General features: G+C 36.7%; 1 protein-coding gene across 6 annotated transcripts in view; it reads left to right on the plus strand.

Moving 5' to 3' along the window:
* Positions 1-21,911, plus strand: part of PAX2 (paired box 2) — a 98,013-nt gene extending 76,102 nt beyond the window's left edge. For 3 of the 6 annotated variants that reach the window (XM_053691613.1, XM_053691612.1, XM_053691610.1), the window contains 4 exons: positions 959-1,085; positions 11,766-11,867; positions 20,636-20,722; positions 21,780-21,856. In XM_053691613.1, coding sequence (XP_053547588.1) covers positions 959-1,085; positions 11,766-11,867; positions 20,636-20,722; positions 21,780-21,856 — 393 coding nt within the window. Of the gene's footprint in view, positions 1-958; positions 1,086-11,765; positions 11,868-13,102; positions 13,202-20,635; positions 20,723-21,779 lie in introns of all 6 variants that reach the window. The other 3 variants (XM_053691608.1, XM_053691609.1, XM_053691611.1) reach the window with 3 other exon arrangements.
* Positions 21,912-22,357: the final 446 nt, after the last annotated feature.

The following is a 22,357-nucleotide window of genomic DNA, read 5'->3' on the forward strand; positions in this document are numbered from 1 at the left end:
CTCTGGCCCACTCCCCAATTTCACACCCCATTGAACAGGGGAAGGGAGAGCTTTATAGGGGTGACAGAGCACATCATTCACAGAAAAAAATCAAACTTTAACATTTTAAAAAAGAGAGAGTTTTTGGCCTGTTCTTATGACTTATTGCTAAAGACAATCAATGTAACTCAATCAATTTAATTTTCTTGACTATCAATCCATTTAATTTAAGATTAGGGTGTCCAAAAATGTCTAAGTATCTATTATATATTGAACAAGCCATCTGCACACATACCGTGCTGGCGTATCCATCCAATCCTGAGTGTGCTTCATAATATAACATTTGTCCCTTTCATTTCCATGTTTAATGATTAGCTCCATACGTCCTCTTCACAGTCAACAATAAACTTTGAAACAAAAGTGGGATAGCAGTCCTGACAGTTTATTGTATCTCAATTATTTTTATTAATACAGGAAGAGCTTAATCCTTTCACTGTCAATAAACATTGTAATTCTTTGCTGCATAGTACATAGCAGCTCTTTTCATTAGCCGGAAGGGTGAAATGATATACTATATTGTATAAGGTTCATTCATGAAAATATTCGCAATTATCCCACAAGGGGTTAAAAAAGTCAACTACTACATGTTATGCTAAACAGCAGTTTCTAAAATGTCACACGTTTTGTAGAATAACAAAGGACATCGACCTATTTATGTAATTTTAGATTATAATGTCTAATATTTTAAAAATAATTTATTGTTGTAAATATCTGTAATAAAATAAATAAACCATTTTTGTAGGTTTTATTATTTTTATTGTATATAGCTGCGCAGAGAGTTTTATAGTAGGGAGTAGTCAATGCGCCATTTTTTGGTCTGTGGAATTGTGATGAGTAGTTATGTTATGAGTTCTGGAGCTATACAACTTTGTCTTTTGTTTACAAATCATACATTTTTCTAATTTTCCATCCATTCAAGGCCAATGAGTACTCCCTTCCTGCACTAACTCCTGGGCTAGATGAAGTTAAGTCTAGTTTATCGGCCTCTGGTAACGCAGACCTTGGATCCAATGTGTCTGGACCTCAGAGCTACCCTGTGGTTACAGGTAAGATGAGTTCTAGCACAACCTATGTTTCTCATAACAAGATATGATACTAACATCTCTGACTGTGAACCCCTTGTTATTGGTTGAATTTACATGTTGTGATAACTAAAAAAATGGATTGTCTTGTTTCTAAACTTTAATAAAATACGAATAAGAAGAATGAAAAGTACTTCATCTTGGCCATTGGTAGCATAATAATATAATCTGTAGTTACAATGTATTGTACAGGTTTGCAGAAGTGGTAGTCACTTTGTATTCATTTCATTAGTGTAAAGCTGCTTGTTTGAAATCTTGTGCCAGAGTGATAACACTAAAAGTGAATACGCTGGTCACTATGAAGGTGGAATGAGTAAAAATGGTAGCGCTAGGAATCAGTATAACTGAACATAACGCAACTAATCTGTGTGGCAGATACGAGGGATAAATATTCAAATAAAAGCTTGTGTATTTGATTACATATAAGGCACACATGCATATAAGACATGCCAAATTGAATAAACAAATTGAATATAAGACACACCTAACTATAGCAGACATACATAGACTACATAGATATAGAATACATCCACAGGACGGCTATGCTCAATGCTTATGACATATAAGATTCATCTTAAGGCAATATTTTTAGTTAAAAAGTGAATCTTATATGCCAACAAAAATTATATCTGTTGTCATGTGCTAGGTTAAGACTGGAGTGGTCCATTAAGATTCAGCTAAGGTCATCAGATGGTTATTTAGTTTTAAATTTTGAGACCTATGACATGGACAGGGTCAAACTTTAGCCAGCCTCTGAACTTGCATTATCCTGATACTAGTTTATGTAATGACCAACATGGTTATGAAGTAGATGTCCACTTTGAAGTATTAAAGTAATAAAATAATAAAGCTGATATTTTATTGATTAACACAACCAGTGAATATTGCAAGCACTAGTTCACTTTATGGAGTATCCAGGTAAGGGCATTGAGTTACCTATATATTTTCTAACATTATCTGTGTGGCAAAGTCATGAGCAGTCATACCATATCCCAGGGGTTGACAAATCTGTTTAAAATTTAGCGGCCAACATTAATATTTATTAAAATAACCCAAAAAGTTAGGACCTGGGGCACAATTCTAGGAGCCAGTGGTTCCCTGGCTCCTGGTTTTGTCGAGCCCTGCAATATCTATGGATCGGCATTATATGGTATTGTCCATTAAGTTGCAAGACTTCCGAAGACTAGGTATTGTGGCTAGGTGTAGCTAGACATCGTGGAGCGGGCCACTGGCCAATTGCAATTAGGATACACAGCATTATGGCTGATATTATGCAAGAATAGGGGCAGTCAGTCAAGATGGACATACACAGAACTAGAAGTGGCTACTAACTAAGTTACATGGTAATGCACATGGTGCAGCCAGTTTTATTTGCTCAGTTTCTACTCCTGGCCATACAATTCCTACCTCTTTATCTGAATGTAATTAAATAGTTTGAGGAACTTTGGAACTGCAGGATATGTGCCAATAGCATATTGATACGTATCACAAAGATTTTGCATATGTTTTATTATAATGGGTTCAGTGTGTCAGTTCTTAAATTAAACAATTATTGAGTGTGTTCTTAGGGATAAGTACATTGTCACAAAGGCTGCAAAAGATTCAGATTTTGTTATTTGGAAAAGACATGTAGACCTTAAGGTTAATATAACTCTCAAGCAAACAGCCTTCATAAAGAAGAGCAAAGATAATTTCTCAAGGTCACACCAATACACAGAGATGTCTGCTACAAAGGCTGGTGCCTCTTTTCCAAAAGTAGATCTATGGTACATACTTTAGCTATTCTAGATAAACAGACTGTGCTTTGTTTGCAAGGAAAGAGAATTGGCTATAAGGAAAGAGAGTGGCAATCAAACACAACAATAAAAGCGTGCTGTCTACACATGTCAAACCCCCTTTTTACTTCCTTGCAATGTCGTTGAAATGATTCTGCCTGATCCATCTCAGTCCAAAAGGGAAAAAACTTCATTGTACGCTCAGCGGGACAATCCCAGGTGGCACCTTAGTGCTAGGATCTTCATCTGTATGCAGAGTTTCAATCAGGGAAAGAACTGAGAAACTCAGACTCATTAACGCTCAATGCTGTTTACCAACAGTAATGAAGGTAAACATTTTAAAGGACAGATTAAGGAAAAAGCGGAAAAAGAACAAGAGGGAAAATCATTTTCCTGCACTTAGGCCGAGCTCCAGTTTTTGGATTAATAGTGTCATTACCTAAAAAGGTTTCAGATCATGTTCAGTCTTAAAATGTTTTTTTTTTGCCAGCAATTAAACGCCTCCTGCTATTGATCTTTGTTGATTTTATGTCCCGTTATTTGCATAATCTATTAAAGATGAATGATTCATGAAGTGATTATTACAGTAAGGTAAAGACGTTCCAGGGAGTTTTGTCAAGGTGAGAAATGCTGTTTTTTTTTTTTGTCGTTAACATTATTAGCGAGGAGAAAACGCTCAACATAAAAATAATTCCTTATTTCTATTGTAGTTTTTCTTTGAAAAATTGACACAGTGGGTTTCACAAGAACATTTTTTTACTTCTAGTTCATTTCTTTTTCTTTCAGAATTTTTTTTATTCCCCCCAACTTCACTTGTTCATTGGAGGAAAATAATTTAAATTGTGCAAATTCAATAATGTCTGCCAGCAGGATAGAACATAATATTATAATTCAGTAAATTAAATGCCCTTGTTAAAAAAAAAAAAGCTCTTGTATTCTCTCGGTCTTGCTGGAACAATTTGTTATTTGTCACAGTTACCAGAATGCAAAAAACACATTCCTTATGGGTAAAAGTACATGAATGAGAAAGTTATATCAACTGAGTAATACCTTCATTTTTGATTGTCAATACAATTATATAAATATTATTAGTTTAATGTCAATTAACTTGAATGTGTGTGTTTTTGTTTATGTGTGTATGTATGTTTATCTGCATTTGTATGTGTGTGTGTGTGTATATTAGTGCTTGTGTGTGTATTTATGTTTGTGTGTATGTGTATTTAACTGCGTGTGTATGTGTGTTTGTGTGTATTTGTGTTTGTGTGTGTTTTGTCTATGTGTGTTTATGTGTGTTTTGTGTGTGTTTGTGTGTATACGTGTGTTTGTATGTGTATACGTGTGCTTGTGTGTGTGTATGTATGTATGTGTGTGTGTTTTTGTGTGTGTGTATGTGTTTGTGTGTATGTGTGTTAGTGTGTATGTGTTTGTGTCTATATGTGCATGTGTATGTGTGTGTATGTGTGCGTGTGTGTGTATGTGTGCTTGTGTGTGTGTCTTCCTCTTTGACACTGAATCTCTCTGTCTTTCTGTCTCTCTCTCTCTGGAATTGTCTCTCTCTCTCTCTCTCTCTCTCACTCTCTCTGACACTGTCTCTCTATTTCTCTCTCTCTCTTTCTCTCTCTCTCTCTCTGATACTGTCTCTTTCTATCTCTCATTCTCTGCCTCTCACTGCCTCTAATTTTGCTCTCTCTCACTCACAATGAAAATAATGATATTGTTGATTGTCAAATACAAACTTTTAAATTATCTGATCTGTCTTAATGGGTACAAATCAATCATGTATTAATAGGATATTTTGGAAACAAAAGAGAACAGGAGTGGGTCAGAGGTCTTTCTGTTGATTTTTTGTTTAGGTTAGCAAAAAGCTTTGATTTACGATTGAGTTTTGAGTAATTTCCATATCAAGAAGACATTGACAGATAACATATCAAGCCTAATACAATTACTGGTGTATACCGTTTACCAAATGTCATGATTTCACCTTATTGGTGCATGCAGATGTTGTTAGTATGTTACAAACCCAGAGGCATATGACAGGCAAGTTCATTTTCTTAATATCCAGATCAACATCAAGTTGAAATGAGCATTAAAAGTTAATCAATTTGGCGGGGGGGGGGGGGGGGGGGGGACTTGTATGAAGTTCTTGGTTACATGATGTTGTGATGTTTTTTTAAACCATTAAATTTGATGTTTTGCTATATTATTTATACATTATTCTGTAAAATATAAACGGCCATATTGCAAGTTGAGCTCAAAATATTGCTCCCATGAGTTAGGTGCAATGTGAATTGCACGGAAGCAATGTGCTCACACTTCCATATGCGCCAGTGGGAGCCTCGTTTTCATGCCGTCAGACATGGCATGAGAACTAGCGCAGCGAAGGGGGTATGTGACTATATACATATATGTGTTAATATGAATATATACAGTCACATATAAATATCTATATATTCATATACATATATATTACCAGGGAACACACAGTCCCCATAGACCGCAATGTAAAGTCACTTTTCAGCGCCATTTTTTTTCTTCAAACATCCCACACCCACCTCTTTTAACCCTTAAAAACAGTTGCTTTTTATGAAAAACTAAAAGACCTCCATTTTGGGGGCATCTGGGGCACTTTTAGAAAATTAACCAGAGATCAGATGTACTTATGAGTAGCCTTTATTGAAGTGCTGGACACTTGCCTATTGGAGAGGGAGGCAAACTGCTGCTATGCAATCAGTTCTTTTGGGTATGTGGAAGTTACGTCATCATAATATATCTTTCTGAAAGAATATTAAAGTGATATGAAACCCAAACATTTTCTTTTGTGATTCAGACAGAGCAGACCATTTTTTTTAAGTTTACAATTTACTTCTATTATCTAATTTGCTTCATTCCCATGATATTCTGTGCTGAAGAGATACCTAGGTAGCCATCTGAAGCACTACATTGCAGGAAATAGAGCTGACATCTACTGCTCTTGCAAAATGGATAACATTCCTGCAAAAATGCTGCCATACAGTTCTCCAGAGCACACTCCTGAGCTTACATACATGCTTTTCAACAAAAGATATCAAAAGAATTAAGACAATTTGAAAATAGAAGTAAATTAGAAAGTTGTTTAAAATTGCTGCTCTACCTGAACAAAAATGTTGCATTTCCTATCCCTATAAGGGTACAATTGTTGCCCCAATACATTTGGGATTTTATCCTTAGGTAATTCATTTACAAGCTGTACCACATATCTCTTATGGAGTCATGAGGTCTATTGCAACATAAAATACCTATGTTTAGTAAAAACCAAGTTCCTCAGTTCTTGTGGTATCATAAAAACTAACTCACTTTAGGCTTATTGGGCATTTTTTTGCATTTTTATAGAACTGGTAGGGATACTATTTTGTTTTTATACTGTGTCACTAGCCCTCTAAATGAAACACCCTAAACCGCAAACCGGCATATGGTGCTATAGAGAGGCAGAAGTGTTTAGGACATATACAAACTAAAACTACAACAATGTAAAGCTTGATTTTTACAAAAATATTTCAACTTTTTGTTGGTTGTTAATGCTACTTAGAGATGGATAAAAATGGACAAATAGTTGGAATTTCTTTGCCCTACAGCACAATCTTGCACAGCAATGTCAATCAAGGTGTGACCTGTTTGTTCTTCCAAGTCCTGGCTATTGGGACTAATATGGAGTTAAGGCTTTATCATGTAACTCATCAGAGAATAACAATAGCATTTTAATCTCCAATGGAACAGATTCTTGCTAGTCTCTTTTGTTTTTGTATAAAGAAAGGAAGGCGTCATGTTAGACATTGGATTACATGAAAACATTCATCATTTTGGACACTTTTCGTAAACTAGTAAAGGTATCACAGAGAGATCTCATTGAGAATTTTGGAGTGAAATATATGTCCTGAGGCCCAACCTTTATTAAGTGCAGATTTACAAACAAATAACGTATTGTTCTAGAGCAACAAATACCTGGGAAGTGTGTTCTACAAGAGATTATTCCTGAGCCTTAACAGCCCCTAAATAGGACAAGCTTTAGTAAGGATTACAGCAGAAACATTGTTTATTTCCTAGGAAAAACAGGTGTTGTTATAACCTTTAAACCTAGATTAGCACTGTCCCATCTAGTCTCTGCAATTTGCTATGTAAAGTCAGGTGGAATCAACAAGTCACCCCCCAGTACCCCCCTCTCTTTCCAATGAACATTATGTTTTTGAGATGAACAGCATTTTGTGACGTGGGACAGAGATGATCACATTTAGTGCAGTATGTTCAGAGTGAAGTCAGTTCATTGTTTCTTCAGTCTAGCTACCTGCGGAGTCTGTAATTGGCTTGTGAAATGTCATATTGTGGTAAACCGGAAAGATCTGGTGCTGTGGTTATGATTCATAATAGCCGGGTGACTACACGGTCATGTGATGGTTATTGAAGCAAGTGGAAACGAATGTAGACACACAGTATTTAGTTATTTAAAGTTTTTGTTTTGTTCTCAATAATAGAAATCCATTACAAAAAGTTACTAATCAAAGGAATATTAAAGTCATTTTCATTGACTGGATCAATTAGAAGCAATTTTAAAATGTATTGAAGGTTTTTGTAATAATCCTGTAGTGAGAAAATAAATCATTTTCTGCTTTTATGATTGTGAGGCATGTTACTGTCAACCAATAGGGCCGTGAGGTTTTTGCTTATCAGCCAATGAGCTGCTCTCCAAAAGTATCTCAGTATTGCACAAATATTCACTTTCTTTTAGTTTCAAATTCAAAATAGACAGGTTTAAAATAACCTTTTTTATGCAAAATACACTGTGTATAAATAGTACTTTATGGCAGATACTTATTTTAGTTTAAGTTGTTGGGTGTAATAGCTGATACGTTATGGTTAAACAGATGGGTATTCTTCATAGTTTGGGCACAGAGTTTTGCCAACACCAAAGATTTCTTCTTTAAACCAAGAAGACAAATAATACCGCTCACCTAGAAAGCTGTGTACGTTATTTTAAGCATAATTTATTTCAATGAACTTGCTTTTATCTTCATTTACTACATGAACACAAAGGGGCATTTCATTCTAAAAATCTTGTGATTCTGGTTTTGAAACTAACATGAAGTGGTTGTTTGTGCACAGCCAGTAAAGGCAAAGATGCGCATTGGCTGATAGCAAAAAAAACCTTACCTCTATTAGTGGACAGTAACACAAACCATATGGGGAAAAAAAAGTAATACAAAACAACTTTAATTTCACTTTTAAATCCACTCATTTACTTTAGTCATTTTTGAACCCACATTATGATTTGATTTATTGTTTTACATCATTCCATTTACATTTATACATTTTATTGTTTTCTCTTTCTTTGTTCCACCCAACCTATGTGTGTCTGTCTGTCTGTCCGCTGCCATCTGCCTGTTCCCTGACAGAAACTTTCTCCTCTCATCATTGTGTTAAACAAGAGCCTCATGAAGCGTCTCTAACTCCCTTCACCCCCACTTCACTGACAAGTTCGGGGCTGGCTGATCTTCAGCCTTTCCAGATGGCCCTCACGGTCGATGCGTCCACACCTACGTACAGCTCCTTCACTCACCACGGCCCCCCCTATGGGCAGTACAGCAGCCAACCTCTCATAGCAGGTACTAATTTTACCCTTACCAAGAGACCTCTTAAATTACTAAGCAGATGTAATAATCTGTTTATTAGAAAGCATTAAAACGTCCAGAATTAGTACAGACACCAAGCAATGCACCAGTGCTTCAAAAGCCCTAAATATAATTTACAACAATGTTTTAGGCAGCAAGAGCCTCTTCTTTAGCTTCTGGTGAACCTTCATAAACAGCTTAAATATTACAAACTAGCATCAAAGGCATCCACAGTCATGTAATTAATGTCACAACAGATGTGCGGCTCCAACAACAGGTTGCAAATACTTTAAGGTCACAGCAAATGCATTGCCCTTTAGATTGTGGATAAAATGGAGTGAAATTAACCTGCAATATCACAATGTAATATCAGTGTTTAGCACTCAAGATATGACCTGTTTGTGAGGGCCCACTATCAACTCACAAAGGGCTTCAGCCCATATTACTCAGGCAAAATGCATACAGTATTAGGCACTGAGTAATGTTGTTCTGTGGATCATTCATTTACTTTTGGACTCTACACTTGGTCATGGCCCAAGCAACCATGTTTACTTTTGGCTAGAGCTAGGATGTCCATGTCCAATCTCTTCACGCGAGGGGCTTGCACACATGCTATTATCTGCCAAGCACAACATTGCAGAGAGGTACCAGTGTTACAAGACTGACCCAGACAGGAATAGGCATTCAGTGCTCCCTCCTCCCACAGTTTTGTGTCTCTTACATACTCAACAGTATACACTCACTTCTTGAAGAAAAACATTGATAACAAGAGATCAGGCAATTGAAGCATTCCTACCTGGATAGACATTTCACAGTGTGGGAAGTAAAGAGACAGATAAAAACACTGAGCAGTTTCAATTTGTCCTCGTCCTTAAAGGGACAGTCTACAATAGAATTGTTATTGTTTTAAAAGATAGATAATCCCTTTATTACCCATTCCCCAGTTTTGCATAACCAACACAGTTATAATAATACACTTTTTACCTCTGTGATTACCTTGTATCTAGGAACCTTCTTCCAGCCCCCTGATCACATGACTGTGACTGTTTATTATCTATTGTCTTGCATTTAGCATTGTGTTAGGCTAAATCTTAAATAACTCCCTGGGGCGCTCTCCGTATTCAGCATTGCACCAGCATCTCACAAGAGCTGCTGGTGCAATGCCGCCCCCTGCAGACTCGTGGCCAATTGGCCGCCAGCAGGGGGGTGTCAATCAACCTGATCGTATTCGATCTGGTTGATGTCCGGCGATTTCTGTCTACCTCCTCAGAGCAGGCGGACAGGGTTATGGAGCAGCGGTCTTTAGACCGCTGCTTCATAACTGCTGTTTCTGGTGAGTCTGAAGACTCACCAGAAACACGGGCCCACAAGCTCCGTTCGGAGCTTGATAAACTGGGCCCCCCTGTGTTTGAACACAGTGTTATCTATATGGCCCACGTGTACTTTCAGTCTTTTTGTGTTGAAAAGGAATTTAAAAAGCATGTGATAAGAGGCAGCCCTCAAGTGCTTAGAAATTAGCATATGAGTCTGCCTAGGTTTAGTTTCAACTAAGAATACCAAGAGAAAAAAGCAAATTTTATGATAAAAGTAAATTGGAAAGTTGATTAAAATTACAAGTCCAATCTGAATAATAAAAGTTTACTTTTGACTAGACTGTCCCTTTAATTGGGTGACGTTTTGAGCTAGAACTTTGTCAAATGAATTTGGGGAAATACCCGATGATTATTTAGTATACTTCTATCAATATTCCTTAAATTGTATTTACTGTTTTATCAATTATTTGCACTGACCTTTACAAAATGACATCATTTCTATCTGATTGAAAGAGCTGTGATATAGCTTAGGAGTCATGCATAGAAAATATATATTTAATCAAGTGTTTTTAAGTAGAATAAGCCAATATTGTTTAGCTTCAGGTTTCTGTATTTCTTATAATGGTCCAAATGATATGTAGCTATATTGACTTAATGTCCATGTTAACTCTATTTCATTAAAGTAATAATATAAGGAAAATAATATTTGTGTTTTGTACGTTTGCTGGAGCTGGCTCTAATTCCAGACTCACTGATGCATTTCTCGAGATGGCTTCTGCATTGCAAATTAGGAGCGGTTGCAGTATTATGATAATTCTGCAATTAAATATACAGCTTAGCTATGGTGTAGAAAGTTACTTAAAACTTTTTTTAGTTATAGCAGAGAACCAAATGCTATATTTGTTCGTATTAATATGGGTAGAAATAAGCATAATGCAATCTACACGGTTCTACTCAAACTTAGGATTCTGGGTAGCAAGATTCAAATCCTGCTCTGAGCTGATTCTCTCTGTGTCTATCAGTTTTATGCACCGATGTAGAGCACAATATGCTTGCTATACAATTAATTTTCTTTAATTATCTGCCATCGGCATATAGCACAAGCTGTTGGTTTGGGTGTTAACAAATAAGATTTGTTTGTTTAGAGAGAATTTAGGAGTCTGATGTAAAACATTTGAAAAATAAAAAATATTGGTATCAAATATTAGCAAGTCTTTCAGAAGCTGAGGCCTAAAATATCAGATAGGTTCTTGTTAATCATTAACCTCATGGTTGCCAACACATTGCTATGCAACTCTGTGCAGACTTGTCTGGCAACCAAGGGTTAAACATCCAGCTACACCTAATTAGAGACATAACAAATCCTGGTTAATACAGCAGTAATGACCTCTCAATCAGACTGAAGAATTAAAACTATCTCAAATCGGGAAACCAGACTGATTACCTTCACTAAACTAGCAGGAATTAACAGCTTTGCAATAGACTGACCTGGCTCAACTTAGAACAAAAGAAATGGCCCTTGTAAATAGCTGCTAGCTGTGGTCTGTGATGTGCTCATATAGGGAAAAATAGAGGATATTCAAGTATTCAATACTCTTCTCAACTCATTTTGTTGACTTGTGCAATTCAGGCTTAATTACTTCCTGATTGTGTTAAGACAGCACAAGTCAGTCCATTAGAATCTCACTTAAATGATTTAATTGCATCTAATTTCAAGCTATGTCTTTTTTCATCCAAACGCACCAATGAATGTTATAAAAATGTTGTATTTTGCATGAAAATGAGTGATCTGAATTCAGAGTTTGCAGTTTTTCTCATTCGCTTGCACTTCTATGCCGTGTTTATCAATCATCAATATAACTCGATATTTACAATGATCTTTTGACTCAAAGCAAATGTTCTGTTTTTGACTCCTAGGGCGAGATATGTCAAGTACAACTCTACCCGGTTACCCACCACACGTTCCTCCTACAGGACAAGGCAGCTACCCAACATCAACCCTCGCAGGGATGGTACCTGGTAAGTCAATGCTTCTGTACATAGTTTTATTGACACAACATATGGAATTATTAATGTTCTAGTAATTTCTTCATCACTTAAGATTTTAAAAGCATTTAATGTATTAGAGAAGAATATTACTGTCACATATGCACAGGCAATACAATATATTGTTATCAATGATGCAATTCAGTAAGGTAGCCTATTGGTAAGAAATTAGATATTGTTTTAAACTGGTAAAGTTAGCTGGCTAGACAGATACAGACAGACAGATATATAGATACAGACAGACTGATAGATACACAGATACAGACAGACAGATAGACAGATACAGACAGACTGATAGATACACAGATACAGACAGACAGATAGACAGATACAGACAGACAGATAGATAGATACAGACAGACAGATAGACAGATACAGACAGACAGATACAGATAGACAGATAGATAGATAGATACAGACAGACAGATAGATAGATAGATACAGACAGATAGATAGATAGATACAGACAGACAGATAGATAGATAGATACAGACAGACTGATAGACAGATACAGACAAACAGATAGATAGATACAGACAGACAGATAGATACAGACAGATAGATAGATAGATAGATACAGACAGACAGATAGATAGATACAGACAGACAGATAGATAGATACAGACAGACTGATAGACAGATACAGACAAACAGATAGATAGATACAGACAAACAGATAGATAGATACAGACAGACAGATAGATAGATACAGACAGATAGATAGATACAGACAGACAGATAGATAGATAGATACAGACAGACTGATAGACAGATACAGACAAACAGATAGATAGATACAGACAGACAGATAGATAGATACAGGCAGACAGATAGATAGATAGATACAGACAGACAGATAGATACAGACAGATATACAGACAGACAGATAGATACAGACAGATATACAGACAGACAGATAGATACAGACAGATATACAGATACAGACAGACAGATAGATACAGACAGACAGATAGATAGATACAGGCAGACAGATAGATAGATACAGACAGACAGATAGATACAAACAGATAGACAGATACAGACAGACAGATAGATACAGACAGACTGATAGATACACAGATACACATAATATATACATGTGGAGATAGATGTGTGCTTATGACTAGTTATTCAGGCTCAGAGCTTGAACTACATAGTAAGCAGCACTCCACAGGCCAGTTTTCATTTCAATGTCACTGCATTAACAGGCGCCAACGTTTCGGTTCACCATACGGTCCAACCTGTGGAGTGCTGTTCATGTCTTTCGAGCTCTAAACCTTGTCTGTTTCACTGCAGGACTGGGAGCGGTGAGTCCAGCACTTGGTGCTTCTCTGTCATGCTTTGTGTGTTTTTTTTGCCTCGTTGTCCATATGAATGTTTTAGTTATCAAGTTCAACTTAATTTTGCTTATTTTAAAGATTGCAATTGACTTGTTTACAAGAAAACATAATTATATCAAGTGCCATCATCTTTCCACTGTAGACATTTGCTTTTGAAATAGTCTGTTTTCCTTCCCTTTTTTACACAGTAGCATTACCTGACTTCACTTCCTACAACACTGGGGAAATATACAAACATTTATATTCTATCAATATGTTATTTCAAAATAGCTTATGGGATCCCTGCCAGGGAAACAGAATTGACTTGTGGTTTTGTTGAGTATCTTTATTTGCTAATGAAGCAGTTACAAAGAACTTACTATTCTACACATATCACATATAACAACTAGTTTATCTGTTACCTACATGTTACATGCAAACGTGTGTTCAGCTGTGTGAATGTATTTAGAAACTGACCAAACAAAGTGACAGGCTTAATTTATTTGTCTAACAATTTGTGAAATTAAAAATATTCCTCATAGCAAGGATCATGTTGTTTTCCAGCATGCTTAGTCTATAGATAAAAAATGGGTTTGTGAGTGGCAGCTAATGTTTCCCAAACTGTGTCTGTAACTGGCATAAAATCAATCAACATACAAAACACACATTTTATAAGTATTTTAATCTGTATTTTTTATTAGTAAATGTTGCATTGCACCCAGGAAAACAACCTTTGAAAAGCTTGTAATTGTATTTCCTTTCTTGGGGCCAATTAGGGACACATATAAATGAGATCATGCACTGCTCAAACTGTCACTGTGTAGCATGTAGCTAGGTCAGATAGCAGGGTACAGAATACTACAGTATGCACTCAACCCTTTCTGGGAGCAGTGCAACTTTTTTTTAGAGTTAAATTACAGAAAAAATGAGCAAAGTGGGGAAACAGATTATGTTCTGGCTGTGGATGTATTATAAAGTAGCTTTACGGATTACACAATTGAATGTCAATTATTTATTTATTCCAAGGTACATAACACAAGTAAAGCTGAATGCTTCATTAAATGTCATTGCACAAAGCTGTACAACAGACCTGTATTCTTCATCCTTTGCATGACTCCCTAATAGACGTGATCTGTAGCTGTTGTTTTCAGAACAATGAGGCGATATTGAGACTGAGAGTCGCACAATGTAAAGTCTTACAGGCTTGTGCCGTGAGGGGGGGTGGTACATAAAATTCAGTGCTGATGAGGAAATTATGTTTGTTTCATTAGTGACTAGGGGAAGAGGTAGTGCGGGTTCCACCTTATCACAGATTAGCTTAAAAGCTTGTTATACTCCTGAGTCCTGCACGATTCCACTCCATATCCAGTGACCTCTCCTTTATTTTGTGCACACCTAGAAATACTTGCATCGGAATTGTTCAAGTTCATTAGCTGGATAGATAGTTCATTGTGCTAATGCACTGTTAAGGAGATATGTGGCAATCCAAGGGTTGCAGGTTTGATCCCGGCAAGGTCCACTCAGCCTTTTATCCTTCCGAGGTCGGTAAGATGAGTACCATTAAGTTGGGTAATAATACCTGTTATCAGTGCCGCGAGTCGATTAAGTTCGAGTTTGTGCACTATACAAGTATCCAATTATTATAACACAGGAGTCTATATAAATAGTTCTGGGGAGAGGGGTGAAAAAATACATTTGAAATGTAACAATAGCAATGAAGACAAACACATTAGTATATTCATAGTTTTCATATAGACCAAAATATGTAATAGGCAATTTACATTATTTCAGTTCTCTCCCCTTTTTATTACTCCAAAACTGTCACCAAACCCTTCATTTGAGAGAAAGCATTATTCTCTTTTATGTAAATGTTCTCATGTGTGTTTGGATTTACAGATATTGTTGGTTGAGACCTAACTTTTTAGGCTACTGCCATGTTAATTACTTGTCTAACTTGGTGTCTAACAGTTAGGAAACAACCAGTTTCATGCTGTTCTACGCCTTCACCTTCAGTTGAAAGAGGAGATACACATTTTCAGAAAGTGACAGCTAGGTTTCATGGTGGCTGAGTTAACGGCTATTTACTGTCCAAACCAATGATTAAACTCTAGTTATGCACATACCAATGAAACTCTAGTTATGCACATACCAATGAAACTCTAGTTATGCACATACCAATGAAACTCTAGTTATGCACATACCAATGAAACTCTAGTTATGCACATACCAATGATTAAACTCTAGTTATGCACATACCAATGATTAAACTCTAGTTATGCACATACCAATGAAACTCTAGTTATGCACATACCAATGAAACTCTAGTTATGCACATACCAATGAAACTCTAGGCATGCACATACCAATGAAACTCTAGTTATGCACATACCAATGAAACTCTAGTTATGCACATACCAATGAAACTCTAGTTATGCACATACCAATGAAACTCTAGGCATGCACATACCAATGAAACTCTAGTTATGCACATACCAATGAAACTCTAGTTATGCACATACCAATGAAACTCTAGTTATGCACATACCAATGAAACTCCAGTTATGCACATACCAATGAAACTCTAGTTATGCACATACCAATGAAACTCTAGTTATGCACATACCAATGAAACTCTAGGCATGCACATACCAATGAAACTCTAGGCATGCACATACCAATGAAACTCTAGGCATGCACATACCAATGAAACTCTACACATGCACATACCAATGAAACTCTACACATGCACATACCAATGAAACTCTACACATGCACATACCAATGAAACTCTACACATGCACATACCAATGAAACTCTAGGCATGCACATACCAATGAAACTCTAGTTATGCACATACCAATGAAACTCTAGTTATGCACATACCAATGAAACTCTAGGCATGCACATACCAATGAAACTCTAGGCATGCACATACCAATGAAACTCTACACATGCACATACCAATGAAACTCTACACATGCACATACCAATGAAACTCTAGGCATGCACATACCAATGAAACTCTAGTTATGCACATACCAATGAAACTCTAGTTATGCACATACCAATGAAACTCTAGTTATGCACATACCAATGAAACTCTAGGCATGCATATACCAATTAAACTCTACACATGCACATACCAATGAAACTCTAGTTATGCACATACCAATGAAACTCTAGTAATGCACATACCAATGAAACTCTAGTTATGCACATACCAATGAAACTGCACATATGCACATACCAATGAAACTCTAGTTATGCACATACCAATGAAACTCTAGTTATGCACATACCAATTAAACTCTAGGCATGCACATACCAATTAAACTCTAGTTATGCACATACCAATGAAACTCTAGGCATGCACATACCAATTAAACTCTAGGCATGCACATACCAATGAAACTCTAGGCATGCACATACCAATTAAACTCTAGGCATGCACATACCAATGAAACTCTAAGCATGCACATACCAATTAAACTCTAGGCATGCACATACCAATGAAACTCTACACATACACATACCAATGAAACTCTACACATGCACATACCAATGAAACTCTAGGCATGCACATACCAATGAAACTCTAGGCATGCACATACCAATGAAACTCTAGTTATGCACATACCAATTAAACTCTAGGCATGCACATACCAATGAAACTCTAGGCATGCACATACCAATTAAACTCTAGGCATGCACATACCAATGAAACTCTAAGCATGCACATACCAATTAAACTCTAGGCATGCACATACCAATGAAACTCTACACATGCACATACCAATGAAACTCTACACATGCACATACCAATGAAACTCTACACATGCACATACCAATGAAACTCTAGGCATGCACATACCAATGAAACTCTAGTTATGCACATACCAATGAAACTCTAGTTATGCACATACCAATGAAACTCTAGTTATGCACATACCAATGAAACTCTAGGCATGCACATACCAATGAAACTCTAGGCATGCACATACCAATGAAACTCTACACATGCACATACCAATGAAACTCTACACATGCACATACCAATGAAACTCTAGGCATGCACATACCAATGAAACTCTAGTTATGCACATACCAATGAAACTCTAGTTATGCACATACCAATGAAACTCTAGTTATGCACATACCAATGAAACTCTAGGCATGCATATACCAATTAAACTCTACACATGCACATACCAATGAAACTCTAGTTATGCACATACCAATGAAACTCTAGTAATGCACATACCAATGAAACTCTAGTTATGCACATACCAATGAAACTACACATATGCACATACCAATGAAACTCTAGTTATGCACATACCAATGAAACTCTAGTTATGCACATACCAATTAAACTCTAGGCATGCACATACCAATTAAACTCTAGTTATGCACATACCAATGAAACTCTAGGCATGCACATACCAATTAAACTCTAGGCATGCACATACCAATGAAACTCTAGGCATGCACATACCAATTAAACTCTAGGCATGCAAATACCAATGAAACTCTAAGCATGCACATACCAATTAAACTCTAGGCATGCACATACCAATGAAACTCTAGGCATGCACATACCAATTAAACTCTAGGCATGCACATACCAATTAAACTCTAGGCATGCACATACCAATTAAACTCTAGGCATGCACATACCAATGAAACTCTAGTTATGCACATACCAATTAAACTCTACACATGCACATACCAATGAAACTCTACACATGCACATACCAATGAAACTCTAGGCATGCACATACCAATTAAACTCTAGTTATGCACATACCAATAAAACTCTAAGCATGCACATACCAATTAAACTCTAGGCATGCACATACCAATTAAACTCTAGTTATGCACATACCAATGAAACTCTAAGCATGCACATACCAATGAAACTCTAGGCATGCACATACCAATTAAACTCTAGTTATGCACATACCAATGAAACTCTAAGCATGCACATACCAATGAAACTCTACACATGCACATACCAATGAAACTCTACACATGCACATACCAATGAAACTCTACACATGCACATACCAATTAAACTCTAGTTATGCACATACCAATGAAACTCTAAGCATGCACATACCAATGAAACTCTACACATGCACATACCAATGAAACTCTACACATGCACATACCAATGAAACTCTACACATGCACATACCAATGAAACTCTAGTTATGCACATACCAATGAAACTCTAGTTATGCACATACCAATGAAACTCTACACATGCACATACCAATGAAACTCTACACATGCACATACCAATGAAACTCTACACATGCACATACCAATGAAACTCTAGGCATGCACATACCAATGAAACTCTAGGCATGCACATACCAATTAAACTCTACACATGCACATACCAATGAAACTCTAGGCATGCACATACTAATTAAACTCTACACATGCACATACCAATGAAACTCTAGGCATGCACATACCAATGAAACTCTACACATGCACATACCAATGAAACTCTAGGCATGCACATACCAATGAAACTCTAGGCATGCACATACCAATGAAACTCTAGGCATGCACATACCAATGAAACTCTAGGCATGCACATACCAATGAAACTCTAGGCATGCACATACCAATTAAACTCTACACATGCACATACCAATGAAACTCTAGGCATGCACATACTAATTAAACTCTACACATGCACATACCAATGAAACTCTAGGCATGCACATACCAATGAAACTCTACACATGCACATACCAATGAAACTCTAGGCATGCACATACCAATGAAACTCTACACATGCACATACCAATGAAACTCTACACATGCACATACCAATGAAACTCTAGGCATGCACATACCAATTAAACTCTACACATGCACATACCAATGAAACTCTAGGCATGCACATACCAATTAAACTCTAGGCATGCACATACCAATGAAACTCTAGGCATGCACATACCAATTAAACTCTAGGCATGCACATACCAATTAAACTCTAGGCATGCACATACCAATGAAACTCTAGGCATGCACATACCAATTAAACTCTAGGCATGCACATACCAATTAAACTCTAGGCATGCACATACCAATTAAACTCTACACATGCACATACCAATGAAACTCTAGGCATGCACATACCAATTAAACTCTAGGCATGCACATACCAATGAAACTCTAGGCATGCACATACCAATGAAACTCTAGGCATGCACATACCAATGAAACTCTAGGCATGCACATACCAATGAAACTCTAGGCATGCACATACCAATGAAACTCTAGGCATGCACATACCAATGAAACTCTAGGCATGCACATACCAATGAAACTCTAGGCATGCACATACCAATGAAACTCTAGGCATGCACATACCAATGAAACTCTAGGCATGCACATACCAATGAAACTCTAGGCATGCACATACCAATGAAACTCTAGGCATGCACATACCAATTAAACTCTACACATGCACATACCAATGAAACTCTAGGCATGCACATACCAATTAAACTCTAGGCATGCACATACCAATGAAACTCTAGGCATGCACATACCAATGAAACTCTACACATGCACATACCAATTAAACTCTACACATGCACATACCAATGAAACTCTACACATGCACATACCAATTAAACTCTACACATGCACATACCAATGAAACTCTAGGCATGCACATACCAATGAAACTCTAGGCATGCACATACCAATTAAACTCTAGGCATGCACATACCAATTAAACTCTACACATGCACATACCAATGAAACTCTAGGCATGCACATACCAATTAAACTCTACACATGCACATACCAATGGAACTCTAGGCATGCACATACCATAAGGGTGGTATTTTTGCCCTCTTGCCCCCTTCATGAATGCCCATGGTTAAAAACAATGTGTAGGGAATAACTGCTTTACATTTGTGTTCTACGTATATTTTTAGTCATTTTCTGTGACTTTGATATATTTTTTTAAATTTATATGCAAATAGTTGTTTTTATGTTACAGTGACCCTAAATTCAACATTAAACTTTCATGATTCAGAAAGAGCATACAGTAAAATAAAAAATAAAAAACAAACTTTCCAATTTACTTTGATTATCTAAATGTGCACAATCTTTTATATGCACACAACTTGAGACACCAGCTCCTGAAGAGTGCACAGTATATCCATGTATGCATTTTGTGATTGGCTAATGGCTGACACATGAAACAGGGGAGGGAAAATGGAAGTAACTTTAAAATTTGTCCCAAAAAATCTACTACTCATTTGAAATTAAAAGTAAGTGTTATTGCATTGTCTATTTCTTATATATTTGTTGATTATGGAATTCTGATGTATTTCATGGTCCTTTATTTAATTCTAAAACCTTTTTTTTTTCTTTTATAAATTCTAGGAAGTGAATTTTCAGGAAATCCGTATAGTCACCCCCAATACACAACATATAATGAAGCGTGGAGGTTCAGTAATCCAGCATTATTAAGTGAGTAACAGTCTGTAAGCTGTGTGTCTGTCTACCTACAAATACATGTGTGCCTGTTGTGTGTAATATACCTCTGGCAATGAGCTGCGCTGTAGTCAAATCTGCCATTAAATTAGTTTGAAGGAAAAGGAGTAAAACAGACCCATGTCTGTGTTATCAAATGGCAGTTGGCTGTCCATACTTAACCATCACCTTGTACAATACAAACCCATAAGTGCTGTAAATGATCTGAATGGATGGTAGATTGTGTAGGCATGCATGTAACGTACCATTAATAGGAAGCATAGGATATTAAATGTAAACCTGTTCCATCATGTCTATGAATTCACAGCAAATAGACATATTTGTTGAGCAAGTTAAATATTTTTTTAAATAATCTTTAAAATATAATCAAATACATGTTTGAGGTTATAAATACTTCCCAAATGCTCACTTGCTCCTTAAAGGGATAGAAAAGAAAAATATTGAATGCACGTGGGCGAATTTCAATTTGCAATAGAAGCATTTTTGTAATATATTTCTATTATGAAAAATACTTATAGTTAATTGTAATTACTGTTTTTCAGTGGCATACGCACATATGCTGTGCACCAGTAATCAAACACCACACTTTTTCAGAAAGTCAACAGGGGCTTGTATGACACAAATCTGAGATGGAAAGGTGTTTAAATACTGGTGCATGGGTCCTCACGGGATATGTGCGTATACCACTAAAAAAATGTTATTACCTTTTTAAGAAGAATTGTTGCTAATGGAAATATATTGCCAAAAAATTAAAAAGTACCCATGCATATTTCCATTTTGACCATAATCTCCCTTTAAATTATGTTGGTTGATAAAGCCATTAAAAGCATAAAGAAAAAAAAAAAAGTTTATTAAGAAAATAAACCAAAACATAAGTTTATAAAACGATTTAACGTCTCTATATCAGATAGCATAGCTTGGTATGGGGAAGGCTTCAGTTGTGTCCATAATTACTTGCCATGTTTTCTTTCAGTATGTTCGTTCACCTTTTGTCCTTTCAACCAGTCCATTCTTCTCCTGTGTTAACTTTCAGGTTCCCCTTATTATTATAGTGCCACATCCAGGGGCTCCGCACCTCCCACTGCTGCAACTGCCTATGACCGCCACTAGTTACCATGGAAACCACAGGGGCGACAACTTAGGCCTTCATATTGTACCTGTCTGAACTACATCATCTATGCCATTGGGAAGACGTCTTCTATCTTGTGCCTACTATGCCACTATGACTGGGCATCCAAAACTGCAGTAGGCCGAATGCTTCTCCACCACAAGACTTCTTGCTGTTAGTGTGTGCGGTAGCTAGAACAACCAATCATCTCATCAGATATTATTTTGGTACATTTTATGGAAAAAGAGGCCCACAGCGTATTATAAGCAGTGGGTTTTGGGACCTTGTGAGAGTGGAATGAATTTAAAAATGGTCCCTGTTTTCCCTCCCCCAAAAAAACAATGCAAAACATCCATATGCCTTCTATGGCTAAAGATGGGCTACTGAAGAGGAAACTATGGCAAAAAGGTAATCGAGGAGGGGACAGACTACGTTTTCTCCATCTGGGAAAGCTACAAAGAAAAATCACTGGGTAGAAGTTTGCAGACAGAATCATTAGACAA

The sequence above is a fragment of the Bombina bombina genome, chromosome 9 (genome assembly GCF_027579735.1).
Source record: "Bombina bombina isolate aBomBom1 chromosome 9, aBomBom1.pri, whole genome shotgun sequence".
NCBI classification, from domain to species: domain Eukaryota; kingdom Metazoa; phylum Chordata; class Amphibia; order Anura; family Bombinatoridae; genus Bombina; species Bombina bombina.